Raw genomic sequence first — 23,801 nt, 5'->3', positions numbered from 1 at the left:
CAGTGGCGGATCAGCTAGAGGCACGAGGATGCCTTGGCCCCCCCTCAAACTAAAAGTTTCAGCTTAAAAAAATTTCAGCCAATTTTTTTTTTTCTCAATTAAAAATTATGTTTTATTATTTATTTATTTATTATTATTATTATTATTATTATTATTATTATTATTATTATTATTATATGTTTATGAGGAAATAGTCAAAACGTACACGCGACAACACAGAAAAGGAAGCACAGCTTTATATCTTTCTTCGTCAATCTCAACCAAAGCAAAGCAGAATGTTCGAATTGTGTCATAACTCTTTTGTCATCTTATTTGCCAATTTCGTTTTCCTTAACCGCGTTTTTTATTGTACCGTAATTTATTAAATCTTCCTAACGTTCCAAACAGTCCATTTCTAACTACCGAATGATCGGAATCTTCTGATTCGAAGCATCGACGAACTTTCTTGTCAAGGTAAAGAATCTTTTTTTTTTATGAATTATATCTCTTTATATATTTGTTTTTACCGTTTATTAATTAGCACACGAAAAAGTCTATGCTTTTTTGGCTGGTCGAGAAAATTGACCAGGAATATAAATCGAGTGAATTTATAAAGCCTTTGCAAATCCTCATTTGCTTCAAAGGCAAAAAAAATAAAACAAAAAACAAATGGCGTTTCGTGATCGTCACAGAAATTCGTTTGAGTCGGGAAAAAATCGATTGCGTGATTTTTCTTCAGGTTCTAAATCCGTCGCCAGAGATCTTCGCTCCGTTGTTCATAATATTGTTTCAAACAGGTTTGGAATTTCATTTAATTTTTGTTTTTCGTTTCGTGTGGGTTGGTTAAAAAATCAGGATTGTGAATCTGATAGGGATTTGAAATTTATTATTGGATATTGTTGCTAAAGTCTCGGTTATTCGAATTTTATATCTCTTTTTTATTTTGTATATTCGATTAGGCAACTTTGCATATTCAAGAACAGAGAGAAAAAAAGTGGTTTTAGCCAAACCCACTCTCATTAAAATAGGATTCTCTGTTACATATATATGTATGAAGAAAGAGAATTCAAAATAATAATCTGATCAAATAAAGCAGTAGAGCCCTAAACATGTTTATGATTCGTAAACTGAAATCTTGTTGCAGCTGGGAATCGCTGAGTCAAATGAGAGCTGAGAATATGATGGATTTCTTCATCCCGGATCATATTCTGATTCCGGGATCGGAAGCTTCTTCGGGTTCCGAATCCGGGCCCGAATGCCCGGTCATCGTGTTCATAAACACCAAGAGTGGTGGTCAGTTAGGAGGGGAATTGCTTGTCACTTACCAATCACTTCTCAATAAAAATCAGGTAATGAAAACCCAGAAAAAAGAAACAATTTATTTGGTTACTTTGAACCTTTGAGCTGACTCTGGTAAAAAAAATTGATGTGGTTTATTATCAGGTGTTTGACTTGGGAGAAAGAGCTCCTGATAAGGTGTTGCATGATCTTTATGTCAACTTGGATAGGCTCAGGAATAGTGGAGACTCTTTGGCTCCTGAAATCGAGAGGAGATTGAGAATCATTGTGAGTTTTTTTTTTTTTTTTTGGATAATTAAAAAAAAAGCTATGATTGTCATTCCTTTTTGGGTAGGGTTATACCATCCATATCCCCGAGTTTTATTTAATACCTTGTATCTTAAAGTCAATCACAGATTCACAATAGCAGTTCTCGATCATTGGTGAAACGAAGAATAAATGTAGTTTTTCGATAAATTAACACGCAAAAGTCGTTTAAAGTAGAATTTGTTATGTCCGAACATGAGTTTCTGTGCCAACTGGAACGGAGTGTTTTGTTTCGGGAATGGTCGGATTACTAGCCAAGCCGAAACAAAACTTTTTGTTCCGTTGAAAACTAAAATATACTCGGGGGAAAAAAATTAATAAAACAATACCGGAACATGGTACTTTTTCGGGTGGAATGGAACACTTTTTGGTTTGTACCGGTTCCCTTTGCCCACGATTTGGTATGATCAAACATTTCAATAAACGACAGAGGATATAAATGATTATTTTTTATTATTTTAAATGTAAATTATGTTTTATTGACATGAGAATTTGCTACAACAGGTCGCCGGTGGAGATGGTACGGCCGGGTGGCTTCTCGGAGTTGTTTCCGATCTCAAACTGCCTCACCCGCCTCCGATCGCCACGGTGCCACTCGGGACCGGAAACAACTTGCCCTTTTCATTTGGATGGGTAAATAATAAGCTCGAGTCAAATCAATAACTCAAAGTCTCGCTTCTAGTCGATGATGATCGTTTTTGCATTACAATTATCGTGCTGATCGCTCTATTTCTTAAAAATGTACCAGGGAAAGAAGAATCCAGGCACGGATAAACAATCCGTGGAGGCTTTCTTGTATCAAGTGAGAGAAGCAAAGGAAATGAAAATCGACAGGTATTATGATATGAACTGATAATTTTCGAATTCTCTGAAATATAAACGAAACAAAATACAAAACTATAATCCAAATGAGGATTTCTTCCTCACTCAAATTTCTCTTACCATTTTCCTATCTATATTATGCTAATTCTTGTGATTCATAGACTAACTTAACACCCTGATTATATCTTATTATTCTTATACCCTCAATATCTAGATTCCTAACATATCACTTTTGAAAGACCTCAGACACGGTAACTTGTGGCTCGAACAGTGAGCTGTTATCACAGTTAAGAACTAAAAAAAAAAAAAAAAAAACTCCGTGACATAGATAAAAACTAAAGCTTTTGATGAGAAATATTCCTAGCAATTTTGACTTAGATTTTCTGGTGTGGATTAATTTTTATTTTTTTTGGTGACTTGCTCAATCAACTATTATTTAAATCTCAGCTGGCACATAATCATGAGAATGAAGGCTCCAAAGGGAGGAGGCGCTTGCGAACCAATCGCACCTCTTGAACTCCCTCATTCGTTACACGCTTTCCATCGCGTCTCACAGAATGATTCGCTCAACATGGTATAGTCCAAACTACGGAATTTCTAAATATTGAGAATGAAATCTTCTAACCATGTTTTTGCACTATTTATTTGCACTTATGTTTTTAATTTCATAATTTATTTTTAATTGCTATTTTCAGGAGGGTTATCACACTTATCGTGGCGGATTCTGGAATTATTTCAGCATGGGTAAGAAATAATTGATTTCACTCATGTACCATGATACTAAAGAATTAGTAATAGTAATAAAGAAGAAATACTAGCCCTGTTTCTGAGCAGAGTTTTACGTTGCTTTGTATAGGAATGGATGCTCAAGTTTCGTATGCTTTTCACTCTGAGAGGAAGTTGCACCCGGAAAAGTTTAAAAATCAGTTGATTAATCAGGTACTTAGACATAACTTAACGACTAATAAATTAAATCTCTGCTAATATTAATGTGCTAATTTATGTCTTTTTTTTGTTGTTGTTTGTCTTATTATCTTGCAGAGCACTTATTTGAAGCTCGGCTGTACTCAAGGATGGTTCTGCGCTTCTTTATTTCACCCTGCTGCAAAGTTAGTATCATTCATCGTCGTTGATTCGATTCTGTTTTCGTTTAATGTTTCTCATATAACAGTAACACTGTCTGAATACAGGAACATAGCTCAGCTATCAAAGGTCATGATCATGAAAAAGCCGGGTCAATGGGAAGAACTCACCATACCTCGAAGGTGATTCAAAATCTTCCGTTTCACTTTCTTTAGTTTCTTGTTTCTTATAGTCCATTCATATAGATATCGATGATATTATAAAAAGGGAGCTAGTTTCGGGGACAAATGTAGAATAACTAAAATTTTGTACTAGTCTATAAATATGAGAGATTACGAGACAAGATGACGTTTTGAATGAGAAATTAGTGGAGAGCACAGATCTCTCAAATGTTCAGATCTTTTTTCCTTTTTTTACTCACTTTCTTTTAACATTATATTTTACTTTGCCTTTTGATTTACAGCATAAGGTCCATAGTGTGCCTCAACTTGCCGAGCTTCTCTGGCGGGCTCAATCCATGGGGAGAGCCGAATGGAAACAAAACAAGAGATGTTAGTACATCCAATTCTAACTACATATTTTTGCGAGTATATATTTTAAAAAAAATATAAAATTGAGTAGTGCTAACTAGAACTTTTGGTTGACAGAGAGGCTTGACAGCACCGTACGTGGATGACGGTCTTCTAGAGATTGTCGGATTCAGAGACGGATGGCACGGCCTTGTTTTGCTGGCTCCGAACGGCCACGGAACTCGTCTTGCTCAGGTAATGTTTCCCAAACTACCCTTTTCCTTGTTCTCTAACCCGCCTCGGTATTTTAAATTTTAATCAATTTACTACATTGGTGATGGTCTAAAGTAACAAACTTTTCAATAGGCCTGTGCAAAAAAAAAAAAAAAAAAAAAACAGAAAACCATGAATCGGACCACCTGTTTTTTTTTTTTAACTGCCTGTCTGGGTTTAAAAACGGCTTATATCAAACAGTCTGGCCAGGTTTTTTAGACCAGTCTAAAACAGTCGGTCGGGTTCCAGAATTTGAAACAACGATAAAATAAATAAACTGTATTTTCCCCGAGCAAGTGATCTAAGATAAAAACGTGTTATCCAGTTTTCCTAACGCGACTCTCTGACTTCCTTTTTCTCTTTGAATTAAAGGCTAGTAGGGTTCGGTTTGAGTTCAGAAAGGGCGCGGCGAGCGACACGTTCATGAGGATCGACGGGGAGCCGTGGAAACAGCCTCTCCCGATGGAGGACGACACGGTGACGGTCGAGATCTCCCACTTCGGCCAAGTCAACATGCTCGCCGCTCGCTCCTGCCGTTCCAAGAGTGTCTTGGATCCCACTTCTCCCGTTTGTCGGCACAGCAACGACGACGAAGACGACAGCGACAGCGTCGAGGACGACGAGAGCTCCGAGGATTACGAGGAGCGACGCAAGTTCGGCGCCGCCGCCACCTTCAAGTTGCCGCCCAATGTTGATATTTCTCAGCTTAGTTGAATATTGAAGTAACCTTTTTTTTTTTTTTTTTGGGTACATAGAAAAGGTTTCATGTAATTTTTTTTGCCGCCTCTGGCTTTTGATTGGTGATTTAGGCCACACTGTTTTTTTTTTTTTTATGTAATTTTTTTTTTTTGGCTGCATGGTTTTGTTTTTGTTCTTGTTTTTTCCAGCTTATCCCTGTAAGCAATTAACATGTGGCCTTGTTATCGTTCAAGCCACAGATGTGTAAATAACTGAAAGCACACGTGATGATCATTGATTATAGAGAAAAGCTTCATTTTGATCTCGCTTCCTGGGTTTTTGATTGGTTGATTAGTTCTCGTTGCTTTGAGTGGTAAGTGATGATATGTTGCTCCAAAAATCTGGATTAAAGATTTTATAAGGCATTGTTATTTCTTGTGCACTTTTTTTAGTTCGTCATGTTAATTTTTTTTAATTATTATTATTTTAAAAAAATATATCAACCAGACCCTTAATAACATATGGCATATCAGCCGGAACATTTTTTTACGATACTTGGTGTGGAACCAATCCCACCCAAGAAACAGTTTGTAATCAAAAGAGTCATTTAGGCTAAACTATGAGTCGGAAAATTGGAAAAATCTCATTAATAACGATACCTATATCCAAGAGCAGAGCTACATGAGCCCCTGCCTCAACATTTTATAATTACATATTTTATCCATATTTTAATTTTTTTTGCTAAAAATTATATATTTTCACATATATCCTTATATAAAACTTTCCTAAAATAGGATTAAAACAGTGTGATTGAACGGTGATCCACTGGAACCCGGGCTTTTGCCGCATGATACAACCCCACCGAAATTGCATGAACTTGAGCTACGTAGTCATTTGGGAAAAAAAACGACTTTTGCCCCAACGCCCTCACTCCGGTCTACCTTCTCGCCGCACCAATATCTACGTCCACCGGCAAGGTCACACATCCGTAGTTTTTCGTGTTATCGAGTGTGGTGCTGGGTCAGACACATCTGTATACAAGACTCAGCATTTGGACGATAAATTCTTGTTGCATGACGTCCAAAAATTAAATTTGGAAGTTGGACATTTCAGTCTCCACAAAACGTTGATTAGACGGATCCATCCAAATAGGTAATACAGTGAAAAAAAGTTAGTTGGACCCCATATTAATTGAGAAATTTCATTTTTTGGGCTTAATAAACCATTAAATATCAAGATTAGACCCTAATGTTTAAAAATATCTAAATATGAACTTTTGACCCAAAATCGGACACAAATACCTTTGATTAAAAAAACCCATGTGTTTTCTCTCATTTTCAAATGATTTTCATCACAAATCTTTTTCATTTTCGAATTGGTTGCGCTAGGATTAGAATTTTCGGTGGTCGAGCTCAACCAATTCGAAAATGAAAAAGATTTGTGATGAAAATCATTTGAAAATGAGAGAAAACACATGGGTTTTTTTAATCAAGGGTATTTGTGTCCGATTTTGGGCCAAAAGTCCATATTCATATATTTTTAAACATTATGGTCTAATCTTGATATTTAATGGCTTATTAAGCCCAATTAATGAAATTTCTCTATTAATTTGGATGTCAGACTTTCCTTATTAAATTAATTTTTTTTTTTTTAATACTCTTGGCCATTGGATCTATATATGTCTGCGATCCAATGGCCAAAACTATTCGTCCGCTTTATTACCGTTGGACCTTTGGAAATAAAAATTAACACTTATTTCTTAACATCTCACTCATTTCTCTCTCAAAAATATCACATTGTTTTTACTATAAAGTTTGAAAAAGATGTCATTCTCATCAAACACTTCTCCTTAATCTTCCTGATCTCGACGTTCTAGATCCAAAAAATCAAAACCTTTACAAAATCCACACTAGTCTAGAATCAAGGTTATCTTTTCTAATAGTTGTTTTGCTGGAAATGTTGCCCACATAAGAGTATTAAAATAATTATTTTTAAGGGTATTATTGTAATTATCCAAAGATTACAATGAAATGAAATAGATACATAATCAATGATAGAAAAAATTAGTTGCAAATCTTTATAAACAACAATATTCAACTTATCCATAGCCGTCTGCATTTACTGAGATTATATCTCTACATATGATATGAGAAATATAAGTATCGGGCGGAGCGCTTAAATTGGTCAGTGACTAGTCTATGTTTGGGTAGCTAGACAAGAAATCACATATGTGTCTCGTTGTAGACTGGTTCTGACAAGTGAGAGCATTTTGTATGGGTTACCATACATAATCTGGACAAGTTGCGATTAAGTACATCGTTTAAGTAACCGTTACGATTGGACGTATTGTAATCGCAAATAATGGTCACAGTAGGCATCAACCTATATCGTGAGATTTTCTTGGAAATTACGGTTATATACTCGTCTCTTTGATTCATTCATTCACAGCTACAAAGATGCTTATATACGTATGATTTGGAAGACCAAGCAGTATAATCAGTGATGGAAGAGAAACGCCAAGAAGTTATTAATTTCTAAGTAACTTAAGAAATCACTAAAATTTGAATGGCTTATGAAGAGAATTTATCTACCCACCAGGTTCAATAGGGCATGTGGTATCCGTCTACATTAGGTATATGAGTCTTGCATTTGTTTGATCAAAGCTCAAAAGGATTAGAGCTTTCTCAAATAAAAAATAAAATTATATATTAAAAATGATCGGATTTGATGAATATTTTATACGATTTTATTTATGAGAGAATCTAGAAGCTATTCTCTATTATTCTATATATAATAATGTATCTTATTGTGAGAAATAAATAATATTGAATATATTATCTAATAAGAATATCTAAGAGATGTTATATATTATTCTCTTTCTCAAATAATATATTGTAATATGATAAATAAATAAATATTAGATATGATCTGAAGATTTTATTTATTGACATATCTTGGAGATATTTGATTTATTTTATTCTTAGAATAATATCTCATATTAAAAAAAATAAGATCAAATTAAATCAGGATAGTGAATAGTCTATTTGGGTAAGCTTGAGAAACTATAAATAGGAGATCTAGGGTTTGAGGAAACTAAGTGATTCACTTGTTTTTTCACATTGAAAAGCCGTCCCTCCCATCTTCCCGGTTTGGTTTAATTTTCTCTTCACATAATTGAAATTTTCGTCCATTCCACTTCCCAAAGAAATAAAAAATTATTTTGACACAGCTCGTTGGAATAATTAGTAAGTAACGAGTTTGCCTTTGCATTAGTTCTAATCTCATTAGAAGAACACTACAACAAAAACTGACAACAGCCGCGACAAAAGTCGTGGCTGTTGGTACTTCAGCCGCGACAACAGCCACGACAAAAGTCGTGGCTGTTGCTCTGTTGCTGTTTATCAACAGCCACGACAAGTCGTGGCCGAAATCATCCGCGACAACAGCCACGAGTCGTGGCTGTTGTCGCGGATGATTTCGGCCACATTATTTTGCCAGGAAACCTATTTTCCCGCCAATTTTCCCACACTTTTTTTCCGCCAATTTTTTCCCGCCATTTTTCTGGGTAATCTTTTTTCCCGCCAAATTTTAATATGTTTCAAATGTAAAAATAATTATACAAATAAAATCTTATAAACCAAAATAATATATATTTCATTCATATGATGAATTCATAATTATACTAATAAAATGTCTCATACTAATAAACTAAAATACAATGTACTAACAAACTAAAATAGATAATGCTCACGACGCTAATAAACAAAAATTACATACTATCAAAGTAAAGTAAATCACTACTCGTACTGAGTTCCCAAAGTAGACCGACCGGATCTCTTCCACGTTACAATAGGCGCACTTCAAGACCCAGATCCTCTTTCGGCTCGTTTCGAAACAACTTAGTTGTTTTGTTTAGCCGGACCTCCTATATGATTATTCGAGAGCTAAAACGACGAAACGTGCTATGAATTAAAATCGTTTCGAATTCACCTTTCTCCCACTTAAACATATAAAAACTTTTTTAGTACTTTTTCGTAATGAGCTATCATGAACTTATTTAAAGGATTTAAATAATAAAAATACCATTATGTTTAACTTACACTCAAATTATTAACCAAATTCTGTATATAACATAGCATAATTCACCCTATTCTCGAACCTCAAATTCCTTATTACGAACCTCCCACTTTTCAACCTTTATCCTCTATAATGTTTTCTCACACCATTTTTCACCACCCATCCAAATTAGACCACTATTTGCTCATTTTTCAAAACAAAATTAGGTTCCACGTATGAGACACCAATTCAAAGATCCACAAAATTATCGAGATGTAGACGAAGAAGATGACAACGGAACTAAATCCCCCTCCAACGACAAAGACAAAGAGGAGGATTAAGTGAAGGAAGAAGAGCAACCTCCCCTTGATGTTATCAAACCGCGACGAAAATCCATGACCACTGCACGGCCGTAAGAAGAGGAAGATCCCATACCAGCACCAAAGTTTCACAAGAAGACTCAATCGCTAATATGAAAATATTTCGACTGTTTCCTTGGCCCAAATTCACAAAAATGGAGAAAGTGTCATATTTGTGGTGCAATCGTCTCCGCCTGCAATAAAAAACATGAGCCAAAAGTATTGATTTTTCACTACTGTAAATGTGCAAAAGCTCATGGCATTATCATGGACCAAAGTCAAGTCTGTACTTTCAATTCCATATACATTAAAATAAAGTCTCTTAGATACGTTGGTCAAGTTTACGTTCTAGTCATATACACTCTATTAATTTTTTTAGAGTATTTTATATATATCAAAAAATTAGAAAAATAGTTAATTTAAACGTTTGATATTACTAAATAGTTAACATTTGATAAATTTTAAATAAATAACCATAAATAATGACGTGACTTAATATATTGAGGTGACTATTTATCTAAGATTTACGTTTATAAATATACGAAAAATGATTATTTATTTAAGATTTAACAAACGTCGACTATTTAACAATATCAAACGTCACTAGGACAAAAATCGTCATCGGGTGCGACGGATATCGTACCTAATTCATATTGGGTGCGACACTGTCGCACCCAATATGATAAAAAAAAATCGGCGGGATTCGGCTGAAAAGTTTAAATTTGAAACCCATTGGGTGCGACATTTATCGCACCTAAAGGTATTAGGTGCGACAAATTCATATTAGGTGCGACAATGTCGCACCGAATAGCACTAAACATTAGCGAAATTTTTAGTCATCCGGATGAGTATCCGGTGCGACATGTCGCACCTAATATGGGCTTAGGTGCGACTTTTAGGTGCGACATGTCGCACCTAATACTCTTCCGCACCCAATATGCTAATTTGTAGTAGTGCATTTAAGTTGACTATTTTCCTAATGGAAAAACAAATGAACTTATGATTTTTAGAAATACATTCGATAAAATTTAGTGATATACAAATTTTATATAAATCTCGAAATGGATTTGGTGATACTTCAACTTTAATGATTGGTTTTCATGCAGCATTTACAGATTTCAACATTTTGAAAAATCATATTTAGAATTTCACGTGGCCTAAGACAACGTTGTTCCTTACAAAAAAAATTAAGTCTATCAAGCTTAAGCCCAATTTTGTCAAGCACCACCAATTATCAAAGCTTATTATAACATTTCACGAATTTTAAATGAATAAATGGGATACGACAAATCTCACAAATATGATGAACCAGCTCTCGCATGTATTTTGGCGGATACCGATCGGTTGCCCTGAAAAAAGACAGACATAAGTGTACAAAACAAATGTCAGTAAATATAAGTTTGTGCAATTTCGCCACGAAGCACTGAAGATACAAACCACGTCATGCACGATAACACGTGCCCTCTCCAAACACGTGGCATTGCATGGCTTTACACCATATATCTCCCTTAGCTTGATACCTCAACTCCATGCAAAATAGTGTCACTCACTCTTTTTTTTTTTTTTTCAATTGAATAATTCTTAATCCATACGCCTATATCAAGTATCAAGTATCAACTACTAAAATATATTGCTCACATATTGGTAACGCCAAAAATGAAACCAAACGACTTTTTGCCATTCCAAAAGCTAAAGGAAAAAACAAATTGCAAATCCCAATGTAATAATTATATAATATTAATATTATAATATTGTCTGGTCCCCCACAAAAAACCTACCAAAAACCAATAACCAATCTTCTCTTCTATATAAGAGCTCTTCACTGTCGTTAACCCAAAACCTCACAACAAACGATAACTACTTTGAAGCAACAGTTTCAAAATAACACAAAATATTAACATAGAGTTCTTCTACATCCGATAATAATTCTAAAGCAAAGAAAAAAAATGAGTTATGTGACAAGATCGGCTTTGGTAGCGGCGACGAGTATCGGAGCGATCGAGACTCTGAAAGACCAAGGAATCTGCAGATGGAACGGCGTTTTGAAATCGGTCAAACAGTGCGCGAAAAACAACGTCAGATCTTTTTCTCAGGCGACGAATAGAATCTCCGGCGAGTCTTGTTCTCTCTTTGCCACGTGCTCATCGAAGATGATGAGAGATGAGAGTGTGACACAGTCCGAGGAGTCTTTGAAGAAAGTATTGTACTTGACCTGTTGGGGCTCTTGAATTAATCTTTTGAATAACGTTTTTTTTGTGAGATTGTTCTTTTGTTGATAATATTGCTGATTTCAAACTAATAAAATAATGTTACACGGTTATACAATTATCGCTCTCAATTGTTTTGATTTTTCCTTGTGATCGAGTCCAATTAATTGTCACCATCTTTTAACATTTTTACACAAGATTAATTTTTAGCATGCTATGGCCAACTTGATAAAAATAAAATTGCGATCACTATATGTACTATACATATACACGATACACGTTATGATTCCCGGAGTTCGAAATGCCGTTTTCGACGTCATTTCGAGCTTTCCGATTTAAAAAAATCGACGAAAAAAAATGTGAAAAAAATGAAAATACCGTTTTCAAATACATTTTCGAATAAAAAAAACGGAATGAAAATAATATTACTTTATATATATGTATGTATGTAATTTTATTTATTTTTTACTGAGATTTATGCAAATTATATTTTATAATTTTTAATATCTATTTTTTTTACATAAATATAATATTAAACACTCATTAATTTCAATCTCAACGTATTTATACCCAATATATATATCTAATTGTATAAATGTATATATATATATATATATATCTTTATAATTTATATGAGGCATATCTTAATTTATAGTAATTATAAATTTATTGTTTTATTTTTATATGATTTTTATATTAAAATTATCGATTTAAATATTTTATATTAAAACTGTATAAAATATAACCTGTTTGTAACTTGGTTTAGTGATAAACACTTGTGCACCCAAAGCGTAAGTCTTGAGTTCAAATCTCAATTGTGTAAATTTTTTCTAACTTTTAATAAAACGAATTTTTTTTGAAAAACGGCGACATTCAGCGAAAAACGATGATGAAACGAAAAACATGCTCGTCGTCAGCTGTTTTTACTCCAGCAATGACGCCGTCGCCGATTTTCGTCAGAATTCACCAAAATTTTAAAACGCTGATAATTCCAATATGCCTCTAAATTTATTTTATTAATTCCATATTTTTTTATTGATTATTCTATATAAGATTTTTCCAAGGGTACGTACTACCTTGGTTAAGAACAAGGTATCAAATACCGTTTTCGATGTCGTTTTGATCCTCCTAATTTACGGAAAATCGATAAGCCGATGAAAAATCATATAGAAAAAATATGGAAAATGATAATTGACTTGCCGTTTACAAATGCCATTTTTATGAAAAATCGACATGTCGATAAAAAATCGCATGCAAATAACGATGCATAATATATTATATATATATATATATATATATATATATATATATATATATATATATATATATCTCTCTTTTTATTTCTAAACTTGAAAAATATATTTTATATAAGTTATAATAATGTCTCTAGATTTAATATGTGTTTGTATATGTATTGGTATTTATTTTTCTTTTTGGAGTAGTATGTATAATAATGTTTTGGGTTTAATACTTATAATAAGTTTTATGGGTTTAGTTAAAATAAAAAATTACGGTTTCATTGGTCGTTCAATTGTTAGTTTATGGTGGTTTAATAAATAAATATCAATTAATGTTGCTTAATTATTTATATTTGTTCTTATTTATTAGACTCGACTAGTACATATTTTGATATTGTTGTAAGTTACAACTTCTAACTTGTACCAAACTGATTTGTTTTCTTTCAAAACAATATGTCTTCCACGAAGGTACTTGTACAATTTTTTTATATAAAAAAACTAATTTTTATCAAGAAGATAAAAAAAATAATTAAATTGCTTTTGATAAAGGGAAGCTCTCGACTTCGTTTTATTTTATATTTCCTATAAACTCTTTGAATGATTAAATTAAATACGTAAATCTTTTAATTATATTTGCATTTTTTTTACAATTAATTAGCTGTTTAGCCATCTAAAACACTAGCAATTTAGTTTTAGCCAACCTTTCGTTAATTTCCCGTAAATAGCCATCTTTGCTTACGTGGCAGCTTATTAATTGAATTAGTTTTACCTTTTTGTCCTTAAGCTATTTTAATTAGGCAATTTTTTAAAAAAAAATTCGAATTAAATATTGAAACCGAAAATGGAAGTTTTCAAATTTGAAATTTGAAATTTGAATTTTGAGCAGATTTTGAAAGATATCAGCCATTAATTGTTATGTATTTGGAAATTTTCAACATTGACTTTAGTGAATTAGTTTCTATTTTTGTTGCAATTCATTAGGTAATTAATTTCGAATTAATTCTTCATTCATTGATATTATTTTGTCTTCCATATATTCATAATTTCCAGAATTTTCGTGCTCAAAATATTTCCAGAATTTTTCAGTTTATTTACACGATTAACTGTAAATAGGCATTGTATTTACAGTGATTATACTGTAAATAAGCTTCGTATTTACACGAATATACTGTAAATATGATTTCTATTTACACGAACATACTGTAAATAGGCTATCTATTTACATGAACATACTGTATTTAAAAAAAAAAAACCATAAACTTCTCTCAGCAAGAATTTGTCGATTTGCACATGCGTTCCAGGAACAAGAATGAACTTGATTCCCAGGTTATAAAGGAAAACAAAATTCCCGAGAACCAAAATTAGTTGAGAATAACAAAATCATAGATCGTTGCTTTGAGACACGGGATCGTCGCCGCCACATTCGTCGCCACCAGCAGCAGCCCCACGCCGCCCACCGCCTTCGTCGCCATCCACCACGATCCCCGCGTCACCTCTTCCACAGCGTCCTTCTCAGACTCGATCCCGATGCAGATTCAAACAAACAGCCTTGTTTGGAAAAAAAAAAAATTAGAGCAGCCGTAAAAAAAAATTTAGAACAACCATTTTTGAAAAAAAAAAACTCGGGATATTACATTTTCTTTGTTGTCGGGTTCGAGTGTTTATGATCTTCAATTGCATAAAAGTTTCCGAAAACTCTTTAATCGCCGAAAAGTTCCAGAACTTCTTCATTTGCCGAGTTTCGATCTGCGTTTTTTGTTTTTTTGCTCTGAAATGGTTTGGGTTTTTTTGTTATGAAATTGTGTTCGAGTGATTTGTTGAGGCTGCGTGATTTGGTGTATTAATTAATGACGTTAATGACGTTCCTTGAATAGCGGGAGTAGTTATTGACCGAATATTTGGTTTTTAATTTTTTAATATCTGCAGTAAAAATAGGCGGGAAAATGTGAGGGTATACTCGGCCAATATTTGTTGTAAATAAATCATCCTGGCTATTTACCACTTATTTACATAACGTTGGCTAAAAATAAATTGGCCATTTTCAGGAGGCTATTTAGCTTAATTATCCTTTTTTTTTTAAAATATGGGCCTCTCTCTCTCTCTCTCTCTCTCTCTCTCTCTCTCTCTCTCTCTCTCTCTCTCTCTCTCTCTCTCTCTCTCTGTGGAGCTTGAAAACTAAAACTTCAAAGTTTAAACTGAAAAAAAAAACTTTTATTCTTCTCGTCGATTTATGTGCAACGATTTTCTTTTGTATGAGATTTTTCCGATTTTCGGACGAATATTTACGTTTTTGAAGAATTATCCTAAACGACAAGACTCGTTCGTTTTGGAGTGAAATAGCACGTTGTTTCGACGAATGTCGAACGCCGATGAAATGTAAAACAATTTCTTCATCAGCCGCACATTTAGAACTTTGGTCAAGAGAAGTATATATTAACTCCGGAAGATAAATAGAAATTATACAATACATGTTGAAGCTCTTAAGAGAGAGGGAAAGATCGATCGGCACCAATTTTAAGCCAATTATTAAAGCATCTGTGTTTGGTTTTACTTTTGTTATATATTAATAATCATTTAAGGGTCTATTAGGTAAATAATCATATTTACAATTTGACATAGTTAAATAATCAACATTTTGTAAATTTTAAATAAATATCCGCTTTCATATATTTACAGACCTAAATTTTAGGTAAATATTCACTTTCATTTATTAAACCACGTCATATTTATGACTATTTATCTAAAATTTATAAAACGTTGGATATATAATAATTTTAAATGTTTTAGTTAATCATTTACCTAATTTTTTTTTATAATTTAAATATGGTACAACTTTTGATAGGCGGTAATTTCCGTTTTACAGGATTGAATTAGTGGTGATTGCACGACAGTTTTTATCTGTATCTGTGTGCAAATTGACAATAGTTTGAAATAATACTAGTTGCCAAAAAAAACCATTTGCTCATTCAGATTCGTGGATGCCACATGTCCGGTTTAATTAATGATGAATAGAGTCCACCCGTAGATTTGATCTCATTATTTTAATACCATATAGAGACTAATATTTAATTACTTCCATTAAATTATTTTGTAAAGGATCAAAGCACACGGTTTTTGTCCCTTTACCATTGGACCAACCAATTGACTCTCTTAATAAACGGTACCTTAAAATGCTTCCAAACTATCTAATGGTTTTTCATTTGCCACTTCCCAAAATCATATATAAACACCCACCACACTTCCAATCCCATAATCAAACAAATCTCAACAAAACTACCAAAAGTAACAACACTCCTGAAAATACTTCTATATTTTTTTTTACCTCACCAACAAAAAATTATCTTTTTCTTACGTCATTAAATAAATATTCCATAAAACTAAAAATGAGCGCGAGTTGTAGGGCTTGGATTGTGGCGGCGAGCATCGGAGCCGTGGAGGCTCTGAAAGATCAAGGCGTTTGCCGGTGGAATTACTCGATAAGATCACTCCAACAACATGTGAAGAGCAATATCAGATCTTATTCTCAAGCCAAGAGACTCTCTTCTTCTTCTTCTTCGGCAGTGTCAAATAACATCAATCGGTCAAAGGAAGAGAAGATGAGGAAGGTCATGGAATTGAGTTGCTTCGGTCCTACTACTACAAGATTTTAGCTTATTATTATTATTATTATTATTATTATTATTATTATTATTATTATTATTATTATTATTATTATTATTATTATTATTATTATTATTATTATTTTTGTTAGATCGTTTTGTACTTTAAATGTATCATGGATCTGGTGTAAGGGTTTTGATATGTGTTAGCATTAAAAGTAAAGTGGAAAACATTATTGACGCGTCTTATTTGCCATTCATATGATTTGGCATTTTGCGAAAAAAAATTCTTCTTTTGATTCCATAATCATCATTTTTTGCATATTATTTGTGTTGGATAATAGATTTAAAAAAAGTTGTACGTTTTAGCTTGATAAACTGTAGATCACGAAGTCTCCAACAAGAAATCTAATGATGGTATGTATTTTTATAGAGCATATATATATATAAAAAATAATAATTATATGCCAAAGGGAAATTTACCTGAAGGCCTTGTGGAAGTTTTAAATTTAGCCCATTATTCTCAAGTCCCAACCGGTACTACTCTTTCTATAATATTGTCGATACAAACTTAATTTGTAAGACTCCATATCAATCATGCCATAATCACTTGTTAGGCTTCATTCAGTCAATGTCAGGTCTTACCACTGATGATCAGTGTCACCCATTGACCAACATGTTGTATAATCACTTGACCACTTTCACTGCGTCAAAGCTCAAACAGAGAAGTTAACCTGACTTCCCGCAATGCAGGTGCATATTGCGTTGCCGAGTCATGTTCATTCTAACTTGAATGTTGTTTGAATTTTGGATTATGGTACTTCAAGGCACACAGTGTAGATAATCAGTGTTTATCTAACTCAGCCTCTTATAATTAGATCCACTTTTACATGGCCAAACAATATGTTGTTATTCATGTGCATTATAATATAATGTCTTGGTTTTTAAAGATGTTGTCTATGTCTCCGAGTTCAAGTTCAATCTCATGTTTTTGAGTACTTTAGCTGCGAACTCTGGTGTACAAGTTATTAGCATAGTATATTATATTTATTATTCTCCTTATTGTAAAGTTATTTGACTCATTGACTTTCTTTGATTGTATTAAGGTTATATACTTGGACTATTGTATTATTCCATTATCACATTATTATCAATACATTTCGAAGTCTTTTTGTTTTCATGGTATCACAGCCATAAAATCAAATTTCCTCATTTGTTCACCATTAGATTATCATGAAATATGAATAGTATGTTCGTGACACATATTTGTCCATTCTGAACGATGAAGAATGAGTTCTAAGTATTCTAAGTTTGTATGTCGAGTGAAGAGATGAATTGCGAAGTTACTTTCGCAACAACCCCTACCAACAATGCCAAAAGTGGGTTTATGCCTTCAGCAACCGTTGGATCGTCACGATATTTGAACAACATGTTCGTGACAATCAGAGGTATGTTTTAAAATGTGGGATTAGAGTTTTGAGTTTTTTTTTAAAAGTCTCTCCGTCAGGTGAATCACAAAGGTACGAATTGTTTGAGAAACTTTATTTTGCATTGGGTAGTTTGATTGTTGTTTGTTTGCAAATTTCTTCGATTAATTGGAGTGCATATTCGGGGCTATGTGGATTTCGAATTTGGTTGTTGAATTTTTTTTTTTTTTTGGATTTAATCTTTGGAGTGATTTAAGTTTAAGTTTTTGTTATGGCGAGGCACAATGATGAGTGTGCCTACTGCTAGAAGAAGGATCATTGGAAGACTGAGTGTTCGATATTGTTGAGCAGAGGCTCAAAACATTCTCGACAATTCGTGATGAAAAAGGGTCGATTTGAATTTATAAATGGGCCTCAAACTTCCATTACGAGATCAATTTTCTTTCATAATATTATTATTGAAATAAATAAAGGCTGACTATAAGAATGGCTCAGGGTCTTTTTATTAAATATTAAATAAGAACTTTTCAATAAAAAAGAATTATGAAAAACATAGGAGAAATAAATAGAGAGCTTAAAGAAAATGGCAGGTGGAATTATCTCCTCCCCCTCCAGCTTTTCAAATGGAGGTCTCTATTTAAAGACCTCATGAGAAGTTGGTGAGCTCAACTAATTTTGGGGGCACGTCCTTGTTGAATAGGTCTTCTTCTCTCAGCTCGTGACACGTATATGGAATGATCCTAAATTGACGAAGCGGTTGAGAGTAGTGGTTGACTGGTCCTCGATCTCCGAGATTATAGGAGCTCTTTGAAACAGTCCACTGGCGAGCTGAGACAAAGAGCTAAGCAGACGAGCTGAGCCGGAGAGCTAAGCTGGCAAGCTGAGACAGAGAGCTAAGCTGACGAGCTGAGCTGGAGGACTAAGCTGACGAGTTGAGCCAAATAACTAAACCGAAAATGGCGTAGCCCACTATGTGTCACGGGCTAGGACTCGAGATCAATCTATGGGCTTGGACCAAACTAATCAATTTGGGCCCTAACAAATTTGTATTAATTGAGGACGAAGTCCAACATCACCAAATAACGACCAGCACAATTCCATCAACGGTTGTTGGATCGATGGAATGTTTCAGCCCAATTTTTGCATCCGCACATGTTTGAGCAGCTCCAACGGTTCCTTGTCTCGTAGCCTCATGCCATGTCCTCATCTTCCTCAAAAGGTTTGTTCTCGTCATGAGCCTCAGGTATATCACCCTCATTGTGGATCCTTGATTTAGGTGTCTCCCATCATATTTTTCCTCGCTCTCCACCATTTGTGTCACTGTCACGTCATTCATCTATTTCCATTATGACCGCCGATGGCACTCCTATGCCATTGGGTGTTGGTTTTGTTGTCACATCTCATATTTCTCTTCATAATGTCTACTATATCCCTAGTCTTTTTTTATAAATCTTGTGTTTGTCAGTCAATTGTGTGAATCTGATTTCTTAGTCACCTTTTCTTCTTCCATTTTTTCTATTCAGGATCCGCGATCTCAGAAGTTGATTGGGACAGGCCGTAGGCAGGGAAACTTTATATCTTAGATGAACTCAAAGTATCAGATGTTGTTGCCTCTAGTGTGGATTTATCTGATTTTTGTCTGAGTCATTTTGTCGTGTGATTTTTATTTGTTGCATTCTCATTTGGGTCCTCCTTCAGCGTCTCGTTTACGTTTTTTGTGGTTTCTACAAAAGGTTACATTTGAACTCCCATGATATTTTTTTATTGTAGTGGTAGTAAACTTGCAAAATTTTCAACCTTACCCTTTCAAAAAATATTTCATCTTATCTTGCTCCTTTTAATATTGTGCATTCTGATGTGTGGGGATATGCACACGTGTCTACAAAGGGTGGTTATAGATATTAAGTTTCATGTATTGATGATTTCACTCGCTAGATATTGTGCATTATGATGTATAATGAATGTGTGGGTATGTATCATGATTTTGGAACTCTTGTAAAAACACAACACTTTGCTGTAATTAAGTGTTTTCGTTGTGATTTAGTGGGTGAATTTTATTTTTCTAACGATTTTTTCCAGTTACTTGTTTTTAATGGGACCATTCGTCAAACCGCATGTACAGACACATCTCAACAAAACGGTGTCACTGAAAGAAAACATGGTCATCTTGTTGAGACCGTTCGTTCATTCTTATTGTCCGCCGAGGTTCCTAGTTCTTTTTTTTTTTTTTTGTGTGGGAAGCTATCCATATTGCTGCCCATGTCATAAAAAGAATCACAACCTCTCACAATTCAGGTTTGTCCCATTTTGAAAAATTGTTTGGACATGTCCCTAATTATTCCTCATTGCGTGTTTTTTGTTCTACTTGCTTCGTTCTTCAATCTCACGTCGAGGGCGATAAATTTTCTCCTAAGTCTCATTTGTGTGTCTTTTTTGGGTTATGGTATTGGTCAAAAGAGATATCGTTGTTTGGATCCGGTTAGTAAGAAATTGCATGTCTCCCGACACGTCGTGTTTTTGGAGCATATTCTCTTCTTTCAATCCCCGCTAGTTCTCATCACATGACTAAGTCATATCTTATTTGTATTGATCTTTTTGATATTTACGCCGATGAAGCTATACTCACTGATACTTTGGTTTCCGAGACACACACACGTCCGACCTCCCCTACTACGATTGCTCAGCCATTTCCCGAGATTACAGACCATCCTCCTCTACGACAGTCGACTCGTCGTCATAAGTCCACTAAACTTTCCGACTTTGCTTATTCTTCAAACTCCACTTTATTTGTTTCCTTTCTCATGTCTCTTCACTCTCTATCCGAGCCTTTATCATATAGAGAGGTTGTTGTTGATCCTCTTTGGCAGATTGGTATAGCCAAGAAACTTAATGTTCTACATCAGACTCACATTTGAGACTTCGTACCGTTGCCACTAAGGAAGCGAGCCATTGGCCTTGTTTGGGTCTATAAGATCAAAACCAAATCTGATAGAGAGGTTGTTTTTGATCCTCTTTGGCAGATTGCTATGGCTGAGAAACTTAATGTTCTACATCAGGCTCACATTTGAGACTTCGTACCGTTGCCACTAAGGAAGCGAGCCATTGGCCTTGTTTGGGTCTATAAGATCAAGACCAAATCTGATGGGTCCGTGGAACGATACAAGGCTCGTCTTATTGCAAAAGGCTTTTCACATGAGTATGGTATGAATTATGAAGAGACTTTTGCACCGATTGCAAAGATGACGACCATTTGAACTCTGATCGATGTGGCATCCGTTCATCAGTGGAAGATATCTCAGATGGTTGTCAAGAATGCTTTCTTGTATGTAGATCTTCATGAAGAGGTCTACATGACACCCTTTGTTGGAATTTCACACCAACCTGAACATGTTTGCAAGCTGCACAAAACTGTTTATGGTCTCAAACAAGCCCATTGAACTCGGTTTGAAAGGTTCTCCACCATTATAACCTCTATTGGCTTTCTTCCTAGTCTGCATGATGTTGCCTTATTTCTCAAGCGTACAAGTGCATGTCATATCTTTCTGTCCTTGTATGTTGATGATATGATTATTACCGGTGATGATTATGATGATATTGAATTATTGACGTCTGCCTTTGCTCGGTGCTTTGCTATGAAAGATCTAGGTTTGCTGCATTACTTTCTGGCTATAGAGTAGGCCTTCTCTCTGAAGGGTTACCTCCAAGGCTCACTCAGATACCTTCTTGACATACCAAAAAAGAACAACGATGACCGTATGAATGGTGGGTTGGACGGTAGAAACGACGCTTTGGCTCGAGCCCAACGAAGAACGGAAGGTAGGAGATGCCAAAGCTGAGCCTGAATCAACAGATCTAAGGTTCAAATGGCTTGCCCCACAGGCTCTGATGACGTCGAGACTCCTCTGCCACCGGTTGCAAAAGAAATTTTGCGTCTCTGTTGTTGAATGCCTGACGAGGTAATGGAGAAACGGTGAGGTTGTGGTGGTTCATCGATGGAAATCCATGGAAGCGGGGAAGAAAAAGAGTCTTCAGCGGGTAGCAAGAGGGAGACGTTCAGTACCCTCTTTCTTGGGCCGTAGCCGAACAACGCCGGCGTCCATCTCCCAGAAGAGGAGTGATGGAAGAGATTTGAGAAATTGGGAAATTGTGTTTTGAAGGTTGGGAAATTGGGTTTCAAAAGGGTAGTAAGTTTTAATTGGAAAGTATGTTCAATTTGACAAAAAATTTCTTGATGCACAATTTTCAAATTTAAGGTTTTCAGGTCACCACATGACACCGTAGAAGACCGTGGATCACAGCAGGACACATCAGAAGACCGCAGCCCACCGTAGGACAGAACAGAAGACTACAAGTCACCACAACATCGTGACGAGACCACAGACCAAAACAGAACATCACATGCCACATCAGGAGACTGTAGGCCACAACAGAAGACCGCATGGTACATCAAAAGACCGCATACCACATCTTTAAAGATTTGTAGTGTGTAAGGGTATTTTTGTGAAAATTGCATACTTTCAAAAGTAAAACTTATTACCCTTTAGAAACCAAATTTTTCAACCTTCAAGACACACTTTTCTAAATTTTCCGATTAATATTGATTGGGAAAGGCACGTGAGCAGGTCGTTCAAGTGTTTAGTTAATCTATTGTCGACTTTTCGAGGAAAAAAAAACTTGGGCAAACTGAAAGAACCAAAAAAAATAAAAAACACGCAAAAGCCAAAAAAAACTTTTTATTTTATTATTTATTTTTACTATTTAATGCATAGATTATATGAAAATCCTCTAAGCTGAACATGATAAGTTTTTAGCAGGGCAAACTGAAAGAACAAAACCAAAAAAGCACAAAAGTCAAAAGCACCTTTTTTATTATATTTTTATTTTTACTGTTTAATAGTTAAATCTATAAATTAAGCATAAGTTATATGAAAATATTTTAAACTTGATACAATATTTTAGAAACACATAATGATATAAGAGACGAAATTGAGATGTTACCTACGTCGTTATGGTCATTAACGTTGCTTTTTCGGTCATCTCGAGATAAGAGTGATCATGAAAAGTAAATTTGAAATGTCATGGTCGCTAAAAGAGTCCTCGAAATTGCGACGAGAACAATGAGTCAATTCAGGCAACTCTAACATGATCGCGATGATGATAGATAAAACTAGAAATGCCATAATATTCTCCAAGGGTCTTTAAGAAAGACGGTCTAGATAAGGGTGATAGTCATCATCCTTTATCTTCCTTTAGTCAAAATTTGGCTCTCCGATCTCCGTCACTTAAACAAGGCAAAAAATATTTGATCCTCCCTTCATCAATTTTTTTGTTCTTAGATCTTCATCAAAAGTTTTTTTGTCAGAGATTTTTCTTGGTAAAAAATCACTTACCTCAAAATGGTGTTTGATGATAATATTTATAGACACTAGATGTTGTGGCGGACATGACGGTCCCTTGAAGGCCCAAAGCCAAGATCTCTTTTAGCGAGATCCTTGTGTGAAAGGGATATACCTTTGGGCAAGGAAAAGGAACTTTGACCTTTGCTTAGCGAGAATATGACCAATATGAGCTTGTATGTCGAGGGTTTAGCATCTTAATGAGCAACAAGCTAGCGAGGCGGGCGTCTAGGATCTCGACGAGCTATAAGCTTGCGAGACAAGCGTTCGATGGCGTGGACGAGGCTAGAGATCGAGATGCTTGTTAGTGAGGAGAGCTTGGCAAGATGAGAAGGGCAAGGTCCTAGGCTCAGGTGGGGATGGGAGCGATGGAAAGCTTCTTCAAGCAACGAAGAGCGCTCGAGAGCAGCCGCGAATGACAAAGAGCGTCCGTAACGAAAGAGAATTAAGTCGAGCGTCCGAGAGAGATGGATAGCTAAAGAGACCGTCCGTAAACAACATTTGTAATTGAAGGAGAAAGACGTCGAGCGTCCGTGAGTGACGAAGAGCTAAAAAGAGCGTCTGCGAAAG

General features: G+C 34.9%; 3 protein-coding genes across 5 annotated transcripts; all 3 read left to right on the top strand.

Moving 5' to 3' along the window:
* The first annotated feature begins 209 nt into the window (after positions 1 to 209).
* Positions 210 to 5,275, top strand: LOC149398292 (diacylglycerol kinase 1-like). Of its 3 annotated transcripts, XM_089615573.1 has the most exons (14): positions 210 to 453; positions 719 to 776; positions 1,124 to 1,328; positions 1,423 to 1,545; positions 2,089 to 2,217; positions 2,333 to 2,418; positions 2,854 to 2,980; positions 3,102 to 3,150; positions 3,263 to 3,345; positions 3,448 to 3,515; positions 3,597 to 3,671; positions 3,953 to 4,040; positions 4,137 to 4,253; positions 4,644 to 5,275. In XM_089615573.1, the coding sequence occupies exons 3-14, from the start codon at positions 1,143 to 1,145 to the stop codon at positions 4,983 to 4,985; spliced, it is 1,473 nt and encodes a 490-aa protein (XP_089471699.1). In that variant the 5' UTR covers positions 210 to 453; positions 719 to 776; positions 1,124 to 1,142; the 3' UTR covers positions 4,986 to 5,275. The 3 variants fall into 3 exon arrangements, with proteins under 3 accessions (XP_089471699.1, XP_089471700.1, XP_089471698.1); XM_089615574.1 differs by lacking the exon at positions 719 to 776; XM_089615572.1 differs by lacking the exon at positions 210 to 453 and having other exon boundaries at positions 492 to 776.
* A 5,939-nt stretch (positions 5,276 to 11,214) lies between these two features.
* Positions 11,215 to 11,689, top strand: LOC149398291 (uncharacterized). Its single transcript, XM_089615784.1, has one exon. The coding sequence runs from the start codon at positions 11,311 to 11,313 to the stop codon at positions 11,590 to 11,592; it is 282 nt and encodes a 93-aa protein (XP_089471910.1). The 5' UTR covers positions 11,215 to 11,310; the 3' UTR covers positions 11,593 to 11,689.
* A 4,304-nt stretch (positions 11,690 to 15,993) lies between these two features.
* On the top strand, positions 15,994 to 16,679 carry LOC149398290 (uncharacterized). The gene has a single exon (XM_089615232.1). The coding sequence runs from the start codon at positions 15,998 to 16,000 to the stop codon at positions 16,457 to 16,459; it is 462 nt and encodes a 153-aa protein (XP_089471358.1). The 5' UTR covers positions 15,994 to 15,997; the 3' UTR covers positions 16,460 to 16,679.
* The last annotated feature ends 7,122 nt before the right edge of the window (positions 16,680 to 23,801 follow it).

Source organism: Urtica dioica, chromosome 5, assembly GCF_054948205.1.
Source record: "Urtica dioica subsp. dioica isolate 48M chromosome 5, U.dioica_male_clone48M_v1_H2, whole genome shotgun sequence".
Lineage (NCBI taxonomy): Eukaryota > Viridiplantae > Streptophyta > Magnoliopsida > Rosales > Urticaceae > Urtica > Urtica dioica.
This window is presented reverse-complemented; position numbering and strand designations above follow the sequence as displayed.

Excerpts from the sequence above, each read along its gene's own strand:
- LOC149398292 (XM_089615572.1), top strand. The coding sequence starts at position 649 with ATGGCGTTTCGTGATCGTCACAGAAATTCGTTTGAGTCGGGAAAAAAT. Across the intron at positions 2,981-3,101 it reads AGAATGATTCGCTCAACATG|GAGGGTTATCACACTTATCG; the intron begins GTATAGTCCAAA and ends TGCTATTTTCAG. Across the intron at positions 4,041-4,136 it reads ATGGAAACAAAACAAGAGAT|AGAGGCTTGACAGCACCGTA; the intron begins GTTAGTACATCC and ends TTTGGTTGACAG.
- LOC149398291 (XM_089615784.1), top strand. The coding sequence starts at position 11,311 with ATGAGTTATGTGACAAGATCGGCTTTGGTAGCGGCGACGAGTATCGGA.
- LOC149398290 (XM_089615232.1), top strand. The coding sequence starts at position 15,998 with ATGGTTTTTCATTTGCCACTTCCCAAAATCATATATAAACACCCACCA.